The 14,373-nt window shown below is 53.1% G+C and overlaps 2 protein-coding genes across 33 annotated transcripts in view; one reads left to right on the top strand and one right to left on the bottom strand.

The window, feature by feature from the left end:
- Positions 1-493: 493 nt before the first annotated feature.
- On the bottom strand, positions 494-4,543 carry TCF19 (transcription factor 19). Of its 5 annotated transcripts, none has more exons than XM_070585704.1 (5): positions 4,171-4,532; positions 3,198-3,291; positions 1,546-2,104; positions 1,246-1,276; positions 494-924 (listed from the first exon to the last, which is right to left on the bottom strand). In XM_070585704.1, the coding sequence occupies exons 1-5, from the start codon at positions 4,429-4,431 to the stop codon at positions 790-792; spliced, it is 1,080 nt and encodes a 359-aa protein (XP_070441805.1). In that variant the 5' UTR covers positions 4,432-4,532; the 3' UTR covers positions 494-789. The 5 variants fall into 5 exon arrangements, with proteins under 5 accessions (XP_070441805.1, XP_070441807.1, XP_008505678.2 ...); XM_070585706.1 differs by having other exon boundaries at positions 3,198-3,763; positions 4,171-4,396; XM_008507456.2 differs by lacking the exon at positions 1,246-1,276 and having other exon boundaries at positions 4,171-4,543.
- Positions 4,457-14,373, top strand: part of CCHCR1 (coiled-coil alpha-helical rod protein 1) — a 12,081-nt gene continuing 2,164 nt past the window's right edge. For 2 of the 28 annotated variants that reach the window (XM_070585636.1, XM_070585629.1), the window contains exons 1-13: positions 4,565-4,747; positions 5,740-5,872; positions 5,951-6,164; positions 7,147-7,444; positions 9,508-9,671; positions 9,770-9,905; positions 10,120-10,230; positions 10,441-10,590; positions 11,170-11,280; positions 11,392-11,498; positions 13,624-13,736; positions 13,920-13,965; positions 14,121-14,257. In XM_070585636.1, the coding sequence (XP_070441737.1) occupies positions 5,857-5,872; positions 5,951-6,164; positions 7,147-7,444; positions 9,508-9,671; positions 9,770-9,905; positions 10,120-10,230; positions 10,441-10,590; positions 11,170-11,280; positions 11,392-11,498; positions 13,624-13,736; positions 13,920-13,965; positions 14,121-14,257 (1,603 nt within the window). In that variant the 5' untranslated portion in view covers positions 4,565-4,747; positions 5,740-5,856. Of the gene's footprint in view, positions 5,530-5,739; positions 5,873-5,950; positions 6,165-7,146; positions 7,445-9,507; positions 9,672-9,769; positions 9,906-10,119; positions 10,231-10,440; positions 10,591-11,169; positions 11,281-11,391; positions 11,499-13,623; positions 13,737-13,919; positions 13,966-14,120; positions 14,258-14,373 lie in introns of all 28 variants that reach the window. The other 26 variants (XM_070585638.1, XM_070585633.1, XM_070585624.1 and 23 more) reach the window with 21 other exon arrangements.

Raw genomic sequence — 14,373 nt, 5'->3', positions numbered from 1 at the left:
GAGATAAGGCTTTCCTAGTAAGAACTATAGAAATGCTGCTTCGACAATATCTTGGCTTGGTGCAAGGCTCACAGAAGAGAATCAATGTACTATATGTGAGTTAGGTCGATCCACCTGGACCAGGTCAGCATCTGCTCTAGCAGGTGTACCAGGTTTTCTCTCTTCCCGGTAGCACTGGTGAGACTTGGTAAAGTTCTGCCACCTTTATGAACTTAACCAAAACCCCAACTACCTTATTTTAATGGCAGTGGATCTGTTTTCCTTTAAACTAGAAACCTTAATTACCTGGATTCCTTTTTTCCTGTCTCCCACCTCCAACTCATCCCATATATTTGCACGTTTTCAGTGAGCAGGTTCATATTTCTCTGTGCCTTGTCTGCTCATCTCTTCCCCCGAGATTCGGAATTTGTTTTCCAGACCTTACCAAATCCATTCTCCCAAGAATTGGAAAGCAAGGAGTATCAGACCCACAAAAAGAGTAAATGCCTAGGAATGAATGAAGATGCTCATTCTTTATTTGGAAATGTAAGCAAAGCTGTGAAAAGCCAGGTCATGATCATCATGGTCAGTGGCAGAACTACCCACAAGTTCAGGAAGTTTTGAGGCTGTGGTCTAGGTTTTCCCAGAATTCCTTAGGTGGTGCCATCCAAGAACATTAAGAACTCACTTGTTCAAGTCTGGGGCTTACATCTTTCCAGGCATGGCCTCTGCAATTGATGGTTGGTCTGACCACAGATGTTCTAGTGTCCATGACAACAAGGACCTACAGCTTGTAACGGAATTTTCAGCTCACTGGGAACTTCCTACAGGCAGCAATATCTTTGGTAGGAAGCCATCTCTTCTGTCACCTTGGCCATGAGGGCCTGCTCCAGGCCTTGAATCGATATCCTTAGTAATGGACCCTTCCCCTGTAGTCATTCCCTCCTGGGAAGGCAAGGGAAGAAGGGGGCATTTCTTAGGACTCAGTGGCATCCCACTGTGTTCACCCATGGCCTGGAGGTGCCAGCTTTGTCCTCTGGTGCCTTGATGGTGTCCTTAGGTTGGGATGCCTATACGACACCCTGGGCACCGGAAGTCAGCCTCCCTGGCAGCCTGGATGCTGCAGCCAACACAGGCCACATGGAACCAGACATCACAACCATCACACTGAACCCAGGCTACTGTCTCTTCTTGGGGCAGGCAGCAACAAGGGGCTGCACAGGGCTCCCCACCCCCAACTGCAGGGGGAGCCATGGGGGTGCTCACTGGGTGCTTCCGAGGACGCCCACGTCGATTTCTGAAGAAAGTGACATAAAAACGAGGGTCACTGGAAACCTGTAGAAGCTTAGAACTGTCCCCTGGATAATCACAGAGCGAACCTAGATAGACTCACTAGACTAATGGTGAAGCTGGTTAGTAGAGCTAAACCAGGTCTTGCCATTCCAACATGTGTTCCACCTCTGCCCACCTCCCATCTCCCTCCCCTGAGCAGAGGGCCACCTCCCAGCCTGGAGCTCTAAAAATGAATAAAAAGCCAGTGAAATTGAGACAACGATCTCCACTTACCCGCTGGGTGTAAGTGGGGTTTTCTCAACACGGAGTTTCTTCCTGGGCTCCATAAGGACTGGTGGGGGGCTCTCGGGAGCCTCTCTCTCATCATCCAGTTCTGCCAACACTCGGTGAGCTGATTTCCTCCGATTCCTTGGGGGTGGGGCAGAAGGAGTGGTCCCCACTTCCCCAGGGGGTGTGGGAACAGGCAAGCTCTGTGGCCCACCCCCACTCCTGGAGAAGGTGAGGGGCTGGGGCTGGAGCTTGCTGAGGCTGCCAATGGAGTTGAGGATCAGCGTGGCCTTGGGGGCAGGGGAGAGGGTGCTGAGGGGGCGCTGTGGAGCGCCCTGGGAGGGCAGCATGGGCCGGAAACCAGCCCCGGTTCCCTCTTCTCCCCTAGACCGTGGGATGGTAATGGCAGCAAAATCTTGAGGTTTGACGCGGACTTGCTGAAACATGAAGTAGAACTCTGAGGGGCTGGTTCCTGGGGGCCCTTCAGGGCCAAAGGTCAGAAGGTCACCATCACTCAGCTCTAGCCTGTGACCCCTTGGGAGTCGGACATTATTGACCAAAGTCCCTGTTGATGGTGAAACACCAGGCAGATACAGAGAAGGACAAAACAGAAATGACCAGAGTCAGTCAGGAGTGGGGGAATCTGGCCCCGTTTGATTTGCTGGGGCACATGAGGAAGAACTTGACACCTGTCATGAAATTCTCTCACATTCTAAGTACCTCAGCAGGTGATATCAGAGATTAAGCTCCTTGTGAGCTGGGAACAAGATTTATTTTTCTTATGCCCTCCCACAGGGCACACGAAGGGAATGGACTCCTTCCCTCACTCTAGTGAGGTCTAATTCTCAGAGACACACTCATCCGGCCTCAACTCAAGTTATCATCAGCATAGCTCATCCTGTGTGGGTTCAAATCCTAGCTCCACCTCTTACCAGCTATGTGACCCTGGACAAGTCAACCTCTCCATACCTCATTTCCCTTGCCTGTAAGATGGGGATGATATTCACGCTCACCTACATTCAATGCACTTAAAACAGTGCCTGGTTTGTAATAGTAAGCACTGCATGACTGTTGGCTACCAATGTTATTCAATCCCCACAACACTCCAAAACAGACCTTACAAAGACTTAGATTTTACCTAAGAGGAAACTAAGACCCAAAGAAAAGTAATAGGCCAGAGGTTTCACCAGGGCCCAGTGGCAGAGCTCAGATGTGAACCCAGGACTTCTGAGACTGGCTGTTGCTGCCCTCAAGCCAGGGAGTAAGACACAGACCAAGATCATTAAAACAATTCAGCGTATAACTGCCCTAAGACAGGAACAAGACATCTCAGCAAAGCTGGAAACTGAGTCAAGTCTGAGCTTGGCCCCCAACAGCCCCAGAGCAACCCCACAGTTTGTACTTCCCTGATGATGCCCCAGGCCCTGGATCTACCTCCCAGTCCTAGCATGAGCTAAACAGGGGCCCTCAAGGATCAGCCTGGCAAAGAATTTCTGACACAGCACATTTCTGGTGGGAAGACGGAGGTCTGGACTACAACTGTCCATCAAACCTGAGAGGGAGTCTGGGAGGCAGGCAGGGTCTCTGTGGAGTCCCTTAATCATTCCAGCCCAGAACTGTGACTGCCCAAGTGCAAGGCTGCCCTGCTCACTGCTCACCTTGGCTGCTATGGTCCTCCAGGCTGACCCTCCAGTCATCGCCCCAGCGCTCAGCGTGCAGCTCCGCGTGGACTCCAGAGATGAGGCCAGGCTCCTGCTGGGGCCGCAGGGCCACATCACACAGGTCGGCCCTGTGGCCCAAGCGATAGGTGCAGCCAGCTTCGCTTGGGGGGTGGAAGGTGTAGAGATCACCGCCCCTACCGCCCCCTATGCGTAGCAGCTGGAAGCAGGGCAGCATGGGCGGTGCCCCGTCCCCACCACCTCTTCCACTTCAGGAATCCGTCACCTTTCCCACTCCTGGGCGATTCATGGCTGGGCTAAGGTTACTTTCCGTCTGACACAAACTTGAGCTGAACTTTGTGCAATTTCAGCTTTGAGCACACTCCTTGAACAGTGCAAACTCGGAGGGTAAGGAGCCTAGGCACGCGATGCAAAATTGGCTGTCAAGCAGCTTTGCAACTGAAAAATTCGGAGAAGGTCCCGGTGCACTGCAAACCCTAACACGTCCTACAGCACCTTAGTTGAACCGGATCCTCAGGCCGCAAAATATTCGCAGAACCTTCAATCTGTGCAAGGCAATATACATTAGGCAGCTTCTGGGGAAATATACTGTAGGTGTGTGCATGGGGGGACCCTGCTTCTGTGCAATACTAACTTGTCACCTCAGTGTAATTTGGAGAAAAGCAGCTTTTTCCTGTCAGATCTGCTCATCCAAATGGAGTAATCTAGCTCGCCCGCGCCTCGCTCTTCTGGCCAATCCTTCACTCATAACTAATTAGCTTGAACCCCAGTGGGAAGTGAATCCACTGTCACCCCCCAAAAGGCAGTGCAAACGGGTCCTTACGCTCTCCAACAAAATGGATCTAAACCTCGGCTTCTCCAGGTGGGATAAAAACAGAGGAAAGTGCTCCCCAAGATCATGCAAGGCAAACCCAGCCTTTTCCCTCCACGCCCCAGCCTCGTTTCTGATTACCGCGCGGTGCCGTCTCGGAGTGATCTCCTCTCCAGGCAGTGCCAGCCTCTCGGCGGCCCCGGGACCCCTCGGGCTCCGGCCGCTGCCGGCGCTCCAGCGGCTGTTTGACAGCGAGGAAGCCGAGGCCAGAAGGGGCGCGGCCTCCGCGCGCGGGCAGCGCCGACCCCGCCTTCGGAATTCCCGGGCCCGAACTTCGCGCCGAGGGAGCCCGCCCCCGTGCCATTCCTGATTGGCCAGATCATTTGCCCTCCTCCGCTCCATTGGGCGGCGCGCTGGGAGGGTCTCTGATCTCCCGCCTTCCGCTTTTTCTGATTAGTTCACACGTTTTCCCGGGTTCCCGGAGTTGGGAGGAGCCGCCAGGGCGCGGAGCTGTCTCAACTCCGTAATTGGGCCCGGCTTCAGACACTAGTGCGCATGCGTGCGTCTCTTCCCTGCCTCCTTCCGGGGTCAAATGGGGCTTTAGAGCGGCCCGCCAACCTGCCCGCTTTGCGCAGGCGCGGTCAGGAGTGGAAGCCGCGCCCGGGGGCGAGATATAGGGGGTGTGGTCAAAAGGCAGAGGGAGGGGTTCTCGCGCTGGGTAAGGGGCATTCGGGAAGAGTCGGTTGGGGGCGGGAAGGGGCTGAGCGGGGGAGCGAGGGTGGGTTCAGGGGTGCAGAGGGGAAGCGGGGCACGGGGGGCCGGGTAAAAGAACAGATGAGGTGGTCAGAACAGCCTTAGAGCTCAGGGCCCGGCAGGGTGAAGACTCAGGGATATCTGGGGCGTTGGGGGGGCAGAGAACCGGCTATTGAATAGAGAGATGAGGGTGAGAGTGAGGGAACAGAATAATTCCTTCAGAAAAACAGAGTAGGAGGGAGGGAGGGGCAGAGAAATCCCAGATTGGGGGGAGAATAGATGAATTCGGGTGGGAGAGTAGGGAGATAGTGAAGACCCTCTCTATGCTCTAGGACTCCGGAGAGAGGACGGTGGGCGAGACAGGAATGGAAGCTGAGGGGATAGTAGAGAGAAACTGAGAAGAAAGTTGTTGGAAGGGTTTGGATGAGATGTCAGGAAGCTGGCTTTTCTGCCAAGGGATCTAGGCTGCTTGGATTCCCAGGGGTCCTGGGGAGGCATCCTACCCTACATGTAGCCAGATTCTTCTGGGACCAGGCCTGGGGCCACCACTTGAATAGGGAAGGACCCAGGAGGCATGGCTTGGTGGGGTCTGGATGGGCTTCCCCAAGGCCTTGCTGAGCCGTGGAGAGAACTCTGGAGATTGGGCTCACAACCCCTGCACAGCATACCTCCTTTCTCACCTCCGACCAGGAACGGCAGAGACTATAGAAACTTGAGGAGGGTAAAGGCACTCCCAGAGTCCTCAAAGTATGAGTAAAGCCTAAGAGAGCTCCCTCTCAGCCCGTCTCAGTAAATTCCCTCCATCTCATGCTTATTGTCATAGTTCTGTCAGGAACTAGATTAGGTCAAGCAAGTGATCTTCGGGTATTTCCTGCTTCTTTTGGAAAGCAGGAAAAGAGGAGCTAAGGGTTGGTTGGACCTGGCTGTTATTTAAGGATTGTGACTTTGTTATTGTAGGGGCTTTCTCTTTGGAAGGTGGCCTGAAAATTGAATTGGAGTGTCCTTGTTTCTCCTATTGTCCAGGGGAACATAGATGGCTGGACACTGAATCTAGAGACTTCAAATAATGTGGAAATGTTTCGACCTTCAGGTCAGTGGGACCTGGCAAGGGGACTGGTGATTGCCTCTCCCTGGGAAGCTGACCATCTTTGTCCTTGTGATTCCTCAGGTTCCACTGGGCTGATTCCCCCATCCCACTTCCAAGCTCGACCCCTTCCAGCTGTGCCAAGAATGGCTCCCACCTGGATCTCAGACATTCCCCTGGTCCAACCCCTGGCCCATCAAGATGTCTTAGAGAGGCGGCCAGACAACCAGAGACCTCAAGTGATCATGTGGGAACGAGGTGTTTCTGGCAATGGTCAGGAGCCAAGGCAGAGAGGCAGGTAGGGATCCATTATCACTTTTCTTGGGCTTGCTTGCCAGTGACCCTTCTTCACTGAAAAAGATTCCTTACCCTATTTCAACCCTTAGTTCTATAATTTGGTTATTTTTACATAGGCAACTATTGGTGCCTACAATGCATAAATAACAAGGCAGTGTGTTAGATGCTTGGGATGGGGATAGCAAAAATGAATAAGAGAAACCCTGCTATCAAGGAATTTAACCTCCTAAGAGACTGACCAACAGCTGATCATAATAAGCATAGTATAAGGCAAGATGAAGAAGTGTGAACTAGGAGTATAGACTGTGTACTGTAGTATGTGGATTCATTCGGATGGAGTACATGCCATTGGAGGTGGTCATGCTATTTGTCATGTGTTGTCTATAAAAATTCTTGACGTTTTGTGTGCGTCTTTTCCCAAATGTAGTGGAACGTCATGCTGCCATTTTGCCCTAGAGTGGAATTGCAGATGGGTCTACCTTGGACCCCATCAAAGAGGAAGGATAATGATGATGAAAGGGGAGCACTGGAGTGGGTTTCAGGAGGTGGCAATTCTCCCCTCTTCTTCATACCTGCCTCATCTTCATACCTGCCTCAAACTTTTCCTTGCCCTTAAATCAGAATTCAGAAGTCTCTGCATGTTCTTCCAGCCTCTCCAATTCAGAATGTGTGGCCTAATGATGTGCACAGTTGATGTTTAATATATCTGCCTGTATATAGCTCTCTCTAGAGATCGTGTTCCATGATCTCAGCTAGCCTTAGGTCCTGTGAGCCCAGACAGTGGACCTGATGTGCTTAGTAGGGCCTCGACGAATGACAATGGTGAGGGAAATGCAGAGATCCCCATGGCCCAGCTTCATCCTCCTCATCTCCCCATGTGGGAAGAGAAGGATTCTCTTCTCCTTCTCCTGTTTCCATTTATGCCCTTGGCCACTTTCCTAGCACCAGAGACAGGTCTCACCTATGCTAATCTATCTTTGAAGGTCCCTGGAGGGGTCGCAGGCCCTGAGCCAGCAGGCTGAGCTGATCTCTCGGCAGCTGCAAGAGCTGTGGCGGCTTGAGGAGGAGGTCCGGGCCCTGCGGGAGACCTCACTGCAGCAGAAGATGAGGCTGGAGGCCCAGGCCATGGAGCTGGAGGCTGTGGCACGGGCAGAGAAGGCTGGCCGAGCTGAGGCTGAGGGCCTGCGTGCTGCCTTGGCCGGGGCCGAGGTTGTCCGGAAGAACCTGGAAGAGGGGAGCCAGCGGGAGCTGGAGGAGGTTCAGAGGCTGCACCAAGAGCAGGTGAATGTGGGAGTGGGAAGGGTTCAGTTTCATAATGGTGAACTGGCAGTAGCTTCCAAGCAGAGAGCGGGAACCAAAAAGGCCACCAGCAGTGGAGTGATGAGATTTTTGGAAGGTGAAAAAACAGATGACCTGGAAAGAGGGAGAACTTGGGTGTTTTGGGCTTACTCAGATCGCACTTTTTTCCAGGCTCAGGTGACCCCCCACCACTTGAAGCCCTCCTTCCCCTTCCAGTAGGAAGTAGACTGTCTTCCTACTTTGCTCCAGATACTCAGTTCATCTGGGAGCCTTGGCGCGTGGGCAGAGGGGTGAGAAAGGTGGGAGTGGGGTCCTAAGGTGGACTGGGGAGAGAAGATTATTCAGTCAGCAAGCATTTAGCAGTGTTCACTCTGCCATCCCTGAGATAGGAGCCAGGACTCTGGGGTAAGCAAATCAGCCTGAGTCCTTGTGAGTGGAGCTAATAGCCTAATGGGGGACACACACATTTAACACTTAATTTAATCCTAATTAATTCATTGCAATTGGGAGAAGTGCCATAAAGGAGAAGGACAAGGAAGCCCTAACCTGGTAGGGGGTTAGGGAAGGCCACCCTAATCGGTCGACATGTTAAGAAATGAAACGATAAAGGCACTGGAAGAAAACATGGGTGAATTCCTTTATAACCTTGGAATGGGGAAGGCCTGTACTTATGAATCAAAATCCAGAGCCATTAAAGAAAAGATTGATACACTGTATAATACTGAATTTAGCAATGACAAAATAAAAGTAAAATCAAAGGATAAATGATAAACTAGGGAAGAATATTTACAGCTCATATCACAGGAAAAGGCTGATATCCTCACTATATAATGTGTGCCTAGAAATTGATAAGGGAAAGACAGCAATCCAGCCAGAAAATTGACAAAGGAGAGAGTTCAAAGGAAAGTATAAAGGGCCTTTAGATTCACGAAAGATGTTTAATGATAAGAGTTGACATTTGTGCTGAATAGGAGTCGGCTGGTGAGGAGGCAGGTGGGGACGCGATGGGAGCTGGTGCGACACTTGGCAGCATGGGGGACAGGAAGAGGCCAGAGGGGCTCTGGATGGTGTGAGGATTGTGAGGCCTCGGGCCTGTTCAGAACTTTATACTTTACCTTAAGAGCAATGAGCAACCATTGAAAGGTTTTAAACAGGGAGATGACATGATCAGATTTGTATTTTATGTCTAAAATGACTAGTTTTGTGATTTAAGTCCTAAATGATCACTTTGTGGTATGGAGATTGCACTAGAGGGGGCCACACCAGAAATGAGGGCAGCACTCTCCCTCCTTCACCATCAGTCCCACGGCTCTTTCAGTGTCTCCAACACCCTTACCACCGTTTGAGGTACAGAGAGAAAAAGACAAGCTTCCCAGAGCTTCCTTTCAAAGGGGGTGTGGCAGATAGTAAGCACATGCAGAAGTTCACTTCAGTTGATAGTAAGTGCTGGAAGGCCGTGACCAGGTGATAGGACAGAGCGGGTGGTGGGTGGGGACTGCAGCCCAGGGAGGCCTTCCCGAGGAGGTGATGTCACCCAGGATTTGAGGAGTGGGGAGGCCAAGCCTTCAGGTAGACTCTGAGGTGGGAAAGAGCTGGCTTGTTGGGGTGAAGAAGGGAGGGCACTGGCTGCAGCAGAGTGGGCAGTGGGAGATCGGTAGGAGATGGGCTCAGGGAAGTGGGCAGAGGCTGGGCTGTGATGGGCTTGGCAGACTGAGAGAAGCTGAATTTTTGTCTGAATGCCATGGTCAGCCACTGGAGGTTTTTAAAGACCGGTCAGGAGGTTGTTGCCATTGTCCAGGCCAGAGGTGAGGGTAGCTTACCTCAGCTGGTGGCAGTGGAGATGGAGAGGAGTGAGACATGTTTGGGGAGGAGACCTGACAGGAACTGCTGATGAATGGGAGGGTGACAGGGGAGAGTGAGGCACCAAGTCTCGATTTTGCCATGCGCAGTTGGGTGATTTGGGACAGGGCCAAAGCAGGGGGGATTTTGAAAGCCCAGATGTGGGAGAGAGCTGGCCCCTGCTGAGCCCCCTCTTCTCTCTGCAGCTCTCCTCCTTGACGCAGGCTCACCAGGAGGCTCTTTCCAGTTTGACCCACAAAGCTGAGGGCTTGGAGAAGTCTCTGAATAGTCTGGAAACCAAGAGGGCCGGGGAAGCCAAGGAGCTGGCTGTGGCCCAGAGGGAGGCCGAGCTGCTGCGGAAGCAGCTGAGGTAAGGGGTGGGGAGGGAGGTGGCTAAAGGGAGATGTGGGTGGGGCAGGTCTCTAGGGTGCCCCACTGATGGTTCCCCTATTTCCACCTCAACCCTAGCAAGACCCAAGAAGACTTGGAGGCTCAGGTGAACTTGGTTGAGAATCTAAGGAGATATGTTGGGGAACAAGTCGCTCCCGAGGTCCAGAGCCGGACATGGGAATCAGAGCGACAGGAGCTTCTAGAAACTGTGCAGGTGAGAGAGTGCAGGGTGCATCTGTGCCAGGATGGGGAGTGGGACTGGAGGGCTCAAGGATCAGGTCTTGGGAGAGGGGTGGCCCCTGGAGAAGAAAACAGTCCCCAGGAGAGAAGGCATTGCTGTTGAGAGGGTGCAGACTGGCTGCTGCCTGAGGGCCGGCATGGAGGCCCTATGGAGGCGGCTGCTCTCTCCCTCCCTCTCCCACCCACAGCACTTGCAGGAGGACCGGGATGGCCTGCACACCACAGCAGAGCTGCTGCAGGTGCGTGTGCAGAGCCTCACGCACATCCTCTCCATGCAGGAGGAGGAGCTGGCCAGGAAGGTAGGCCCCTGCCCCAGGCCCCGCTTCCCCCGGCACCTCTCTGTGGGTGGGAGGGGTTGCTGTGCTGCCAGAACCTGCCGGGATCTTTCTTTCCTTGAAGGTGTATTCTCCCTGTGTCTCCTGTTGCTGGGGCAGGACAGAAGAAACAGAAAACACCTCCTTCCTCTGCTCCCCAGGAGCCCACACTTTCCCCATTCCTCCACCTTGCAGGTTCAGCCTTCAGATTCCCTGGAGCCTGAGTTCACCAGGAAGTGCCAGTCCCTGCTGAAGGGCTGGCGGGAGAAGGTGTTTGCCCTCATGGTGCAGCTGAAGGCCCAGGAGCTGGAGCACAGAGGATGCAAGGAGCAGCTGAAGGGACAGGTCACTTGGTGCCCTCTTTCTTCCCAACTCCTTGCTCCTTACATATGGGGTGACATTTATTCAACAAATATTTATTGCGTGGTTACCACGTACTGGGAACACAGCCCTGAACAAAGACAGACAAGTACCTGCTCTAAGGAGCTTATATTACATAGGAGCTTACATAGGAGCGGGAGTCACGTAATAGGCAAGAAAACAATTAGATGATGTCAGGTAGTTATATGTGCTCTAGAGAAAAATGTAACAGATCCTGTGAGAGACAGAGACCGTGGGGTGGGCCAGCCTTAGGCAGGATGGTCAGGAACGGCCTCTCTGAGGAGGTGACAGTGTCTAAGGATGGGAGGCATGGGCAGAGGTGGTAGGTCCTTGTGGGTGGGTCACAGGGCAGTTTCTCAAGGTGTGGGCACATGGAACATGCTTCTGGAAGGAAACCTGGACTCAGACTCCATTCTCGGGAACCCAAGCTCCTTGTCTCCCTGCATGGCATTCTTTCAGAGACCTGGGCACCTGCCCCTTCATTCCAGTGCCCGCCCTCCAGCTTGCTGCTCTAGCCATGCCCTGCCTCCTCTCCTCCCGCAGGTGGCAGAGCTCCAGGAAAGAGCTGCAGCCCAGAGCCAGGAGCAGGCCATCCTGCAGCGCTCCCTGCAGGACAAAGCCGCAGAGGTGGAGGTGGAGCGGATGGGCGCCAAGGTCAGTGTCTGAGACAGGCAGAGGCTAAGGGAGGCCAGGGAAATCCCTGGCCCGGGTCTGTGGGCCAGAGCCGTGGGGAGGGGACCCTTGTCTTTACCGCATCCTTCCCAGGCCCTGCAGGTGGAGCTGAGCCGGGTTCAGGAGGCCCAGCGCCGGCGGCAGCAGCAGACGGCCATGGCCGAGGAGCAGCTGAAGCTTGTAGCCAATGCTGTCAGCAGGTACCTTGGGAGTGGGGTGTGGAGTGGTATTTCTGCTTCCCCAGCTTCTTGGGCACCTTGGAGTTCAAGAGCCTCAGGCAAGAGGGGCTGGAGAGCTGTCAGCTGGAGTATGCAAGGCAGAGGTAGGTAGCCCTGTACAAGTCCTTGTGTTTGTGTTTTCCTGGGGCACCCCCTCCACGTTCACACCAGGCTCGCTTGTTATGACTCCCACTGCACACTTTGTTGGAGGTGAGGCAATGCCTCCTGCAGTTCGGTCTAGTACCGGCTTGAGCTAAACAGAGCACCTGGGAGGATCTCCACCTACTGAGCTGTCGGAGGATGGGGAGTGTGGCTACTTGGTTTTCCTTCCTTCCTTTAAAATTTTACAGGCATACCCTGAGGAGTTGAAAAAAAATTTACTCTTTATTTTAAAGCTGTACACCTACTGGCCTACTAGGTACTCCATCTAAAATGTATGCCAGTTTCCTTCTCGGTCAATTGCAAGCCTGTGTCTCTCATACCAACTTCCTAGTTTTCTTCCCAACTCTTGTTACATAAGCTTTAGAAAGCCATCTAAGGAGAAACACAAGCTTCTTCACATTGGTAACAGCCCCCCTCAGCCGTGGACGTTGGGGTGCTGAGAGGGATCCACATAAAGATCCTAGCACAGTGCCTGGCTTGTTGTCTGTACTCTGCAGAAGTCTGCTGTTCCCATGAGGCTCTTCTTGATGGATCACATAACAGTTTTTGGTTTAGCAAAGTTGTGATGCAGGATGGGTCCTTGCCCACTAGCCCCTTCTGTTGGATTTGTACCTTGGGGACTAATTTAACTTTAAAAAATTATGAAAAATTTCAAACATGCACAGGACAAGAGAGACTAGTTATGATGAACCACCACCCAGATTCAATCCATTGCATGTGCCTCCTACCTCTAGGAGAGGAGAGAGAAGCGCTGTGGACAGGGTTTTACTTCAGTACCAGGACATCACTGCAATGGTTCTTATTAATGATTTTATTGCCAGAAAGTCCCCTAGGCTTAAAACAACCCAAACTTGGTTTGTTGCCAGGTTTGTTAGTCTGTAGATCGCTTGGAGACCTTACCAGAAAATGGCTTTCGTAAGAGCCCCCGCAGTAGGTGTTGAAGTACCCACTCACACCATTTTCAGATAAAAGTGATCTCTGCTGTGCTGCTAGGGACATGACCCCCAGCTTTTGAGGGCCGCTTGTTTTTCTGTCGGTGCAGACTTGGACTCTCCTGGGGAGTTCCTGCCCTGCCTCTGGATACTGCCTGGGCCTCCTCCCCGGGGGCCTGGTTAGGGTTCTGAGCTCTCATGAGCCACACTGGCCCTGCTTTGGGTACCACCCACTGATAAATCATGGGCCTGCCTCCACTGGTATCAGGGAATTGTTAGAGAGGATGACTTTGATCTCTGATGCATAATAGTGACCAAAAAATAGATCGTGAGAAATAAGCTTCTCAGGTTGTTTGAGAAGATACACAGCCATTTAATGCCGCCTTGTGGCAAGGGCCCCTTAGAACTGATGGAAGCTATGGGCTTTGTTCCTTAGAGAAATGCACATAACTTCATATAACCCATACAGCACCAGGAGATTCCCTAAACCCAGAGACATGTCCAGGGGCGAGCAGGTGAAGTCAGAATGAGCTGGAGATTAGGCAGCCGTACAGCACTCATTTTTGCCACCGTAGAATCGTTTTCAGTGAACTCTTTGCTGTGCTATGGCATCTGGGCCAGATAAGGTCTGACTTCGGGAACCTCATTATGGTTTTTACTGCAGGGCTGTTTTTAAAGACACTGATTGCTAGGACCCACACAAGAAGCTTACCATGGGTTTTGGGACCAGAAAGCTGTGCTTTCCTTATGAGCAAGTGGATCATTTTTACCCGATAGTCACTAAAGGGCTTAAGCTCTCAGATTTTCTTCTTTTATCCACTGAGGAGCTCAGACATGACTGGCAGGTGCAGAGTTGGGGCCCCTGCTCTTGGCCTCAGCTTCTCTTTTCCCTGCTCTGACTTCCCCTGCCCTGCTTTCCCCATGCATGTACATAGCAGGACAGGGCAGAGGGAGTCAACTCCTTTTGGGAAGGAGGTGGGGTTGGAAGGTCAGTGACCTCCCGCCTTCTCTAGCTTTCAGACCTGGCTCCAGTGCACCATGGCCAAGGTGGAGCAGGCTGCAGCCCGGCTGCCCAGCCTCAGCAACCGAGTCAGCTATGCCGTCCGCAAGGTCCACACCATTCGGGGTGGGTAGGGTGACTCCCAGATGCACCCTAGCCCTGCCCCTGCCCCACCAGCCCTCTCTCATCCCACCTTCATCCTCCTGCCTCCTTCTCACGGGTCCAAGCATCTTTTCCCCTTACTCCCTCATCTCCCCTTTTCTCCTCCACAAAGTTATCCTGCTGTAGCTCTCGGCCTTTTCTCCCCAGGCCTGATGGCTCGAAAACTGGCCCTTGCTCAGCTGCGCCAGGAGAGGTGAAGTTCCGGGCACTTTGAGGTGGATCAGGGAGGGGAGTGGGGCTTTAAGGTGTTTGTTGCTGGGACCCCTAACAGTGAGGACCGAGGAGGGATGACTTGAGGGTGAGGCAGGTGGGTGAGTTCCTCTGACTCTGTTTCTCCTCCTGTCTCAGCTGCCCTCCACCCCCACCGGCTATAGATGTGAGCCTGGAGTTAGAGCAGTTGCGGGAAGAACGGAACCGCCTGGATGCAGAACTGCAGCTGAGTGCCCACATCATCCAGCAGGAGGTGGGCCGGGCCCGGGAGCAAGGTACGCCTGGTCCTGACTCACTGAGCTCCCGCAGGGGCCAGAGTCTGGTGTGTTGGGGATGGAGAGAAACAGGCAAGAGCTGGCATCCAGGGCAAGGAGAGGCCTGAGTGAGCGCC

This window comes from Equus przewalskii, chromosome 19, assembly GCF_037783145.1.
Source record: "Equus przewalskii isolate Varuska chromosome 19, EquPr2, whole genome shotgun sequence".
NCBI lineage: Eukaryota > Metazoa > Chordata > Mammalia > Perissodactyla > Equidae > Equus > Equus przewalskii.
The sequence above is the reverse complement of the archived record's forward strand: the minus strand, read 5'-3'. Positions and strand labels throughout refer to the sequence as shown.

Coding starts and splice junctions, on each gene's coding strand:
- TCF19 (XM_008507454.2), bottom strand. CDS start 4,431: ATGGAGCGGAGGAGGGCAAATGATCTGGCCAATCAGGAATGGCACGGG. Junction 2,105..3,197: donor GGAGGACCATAGCAGCCAAG/GTGAGCAGTGAG, acceptor CACCATCAACAG/GGACTTTGGTCAATAATGTC. Junction 1,277..1,545: donor ACCCCACTTACACCCAGCGG/GTAAGTGGAGAT, acceptor CACTTTCTTCAG/AAATCGACGTGGGCGTCCTC.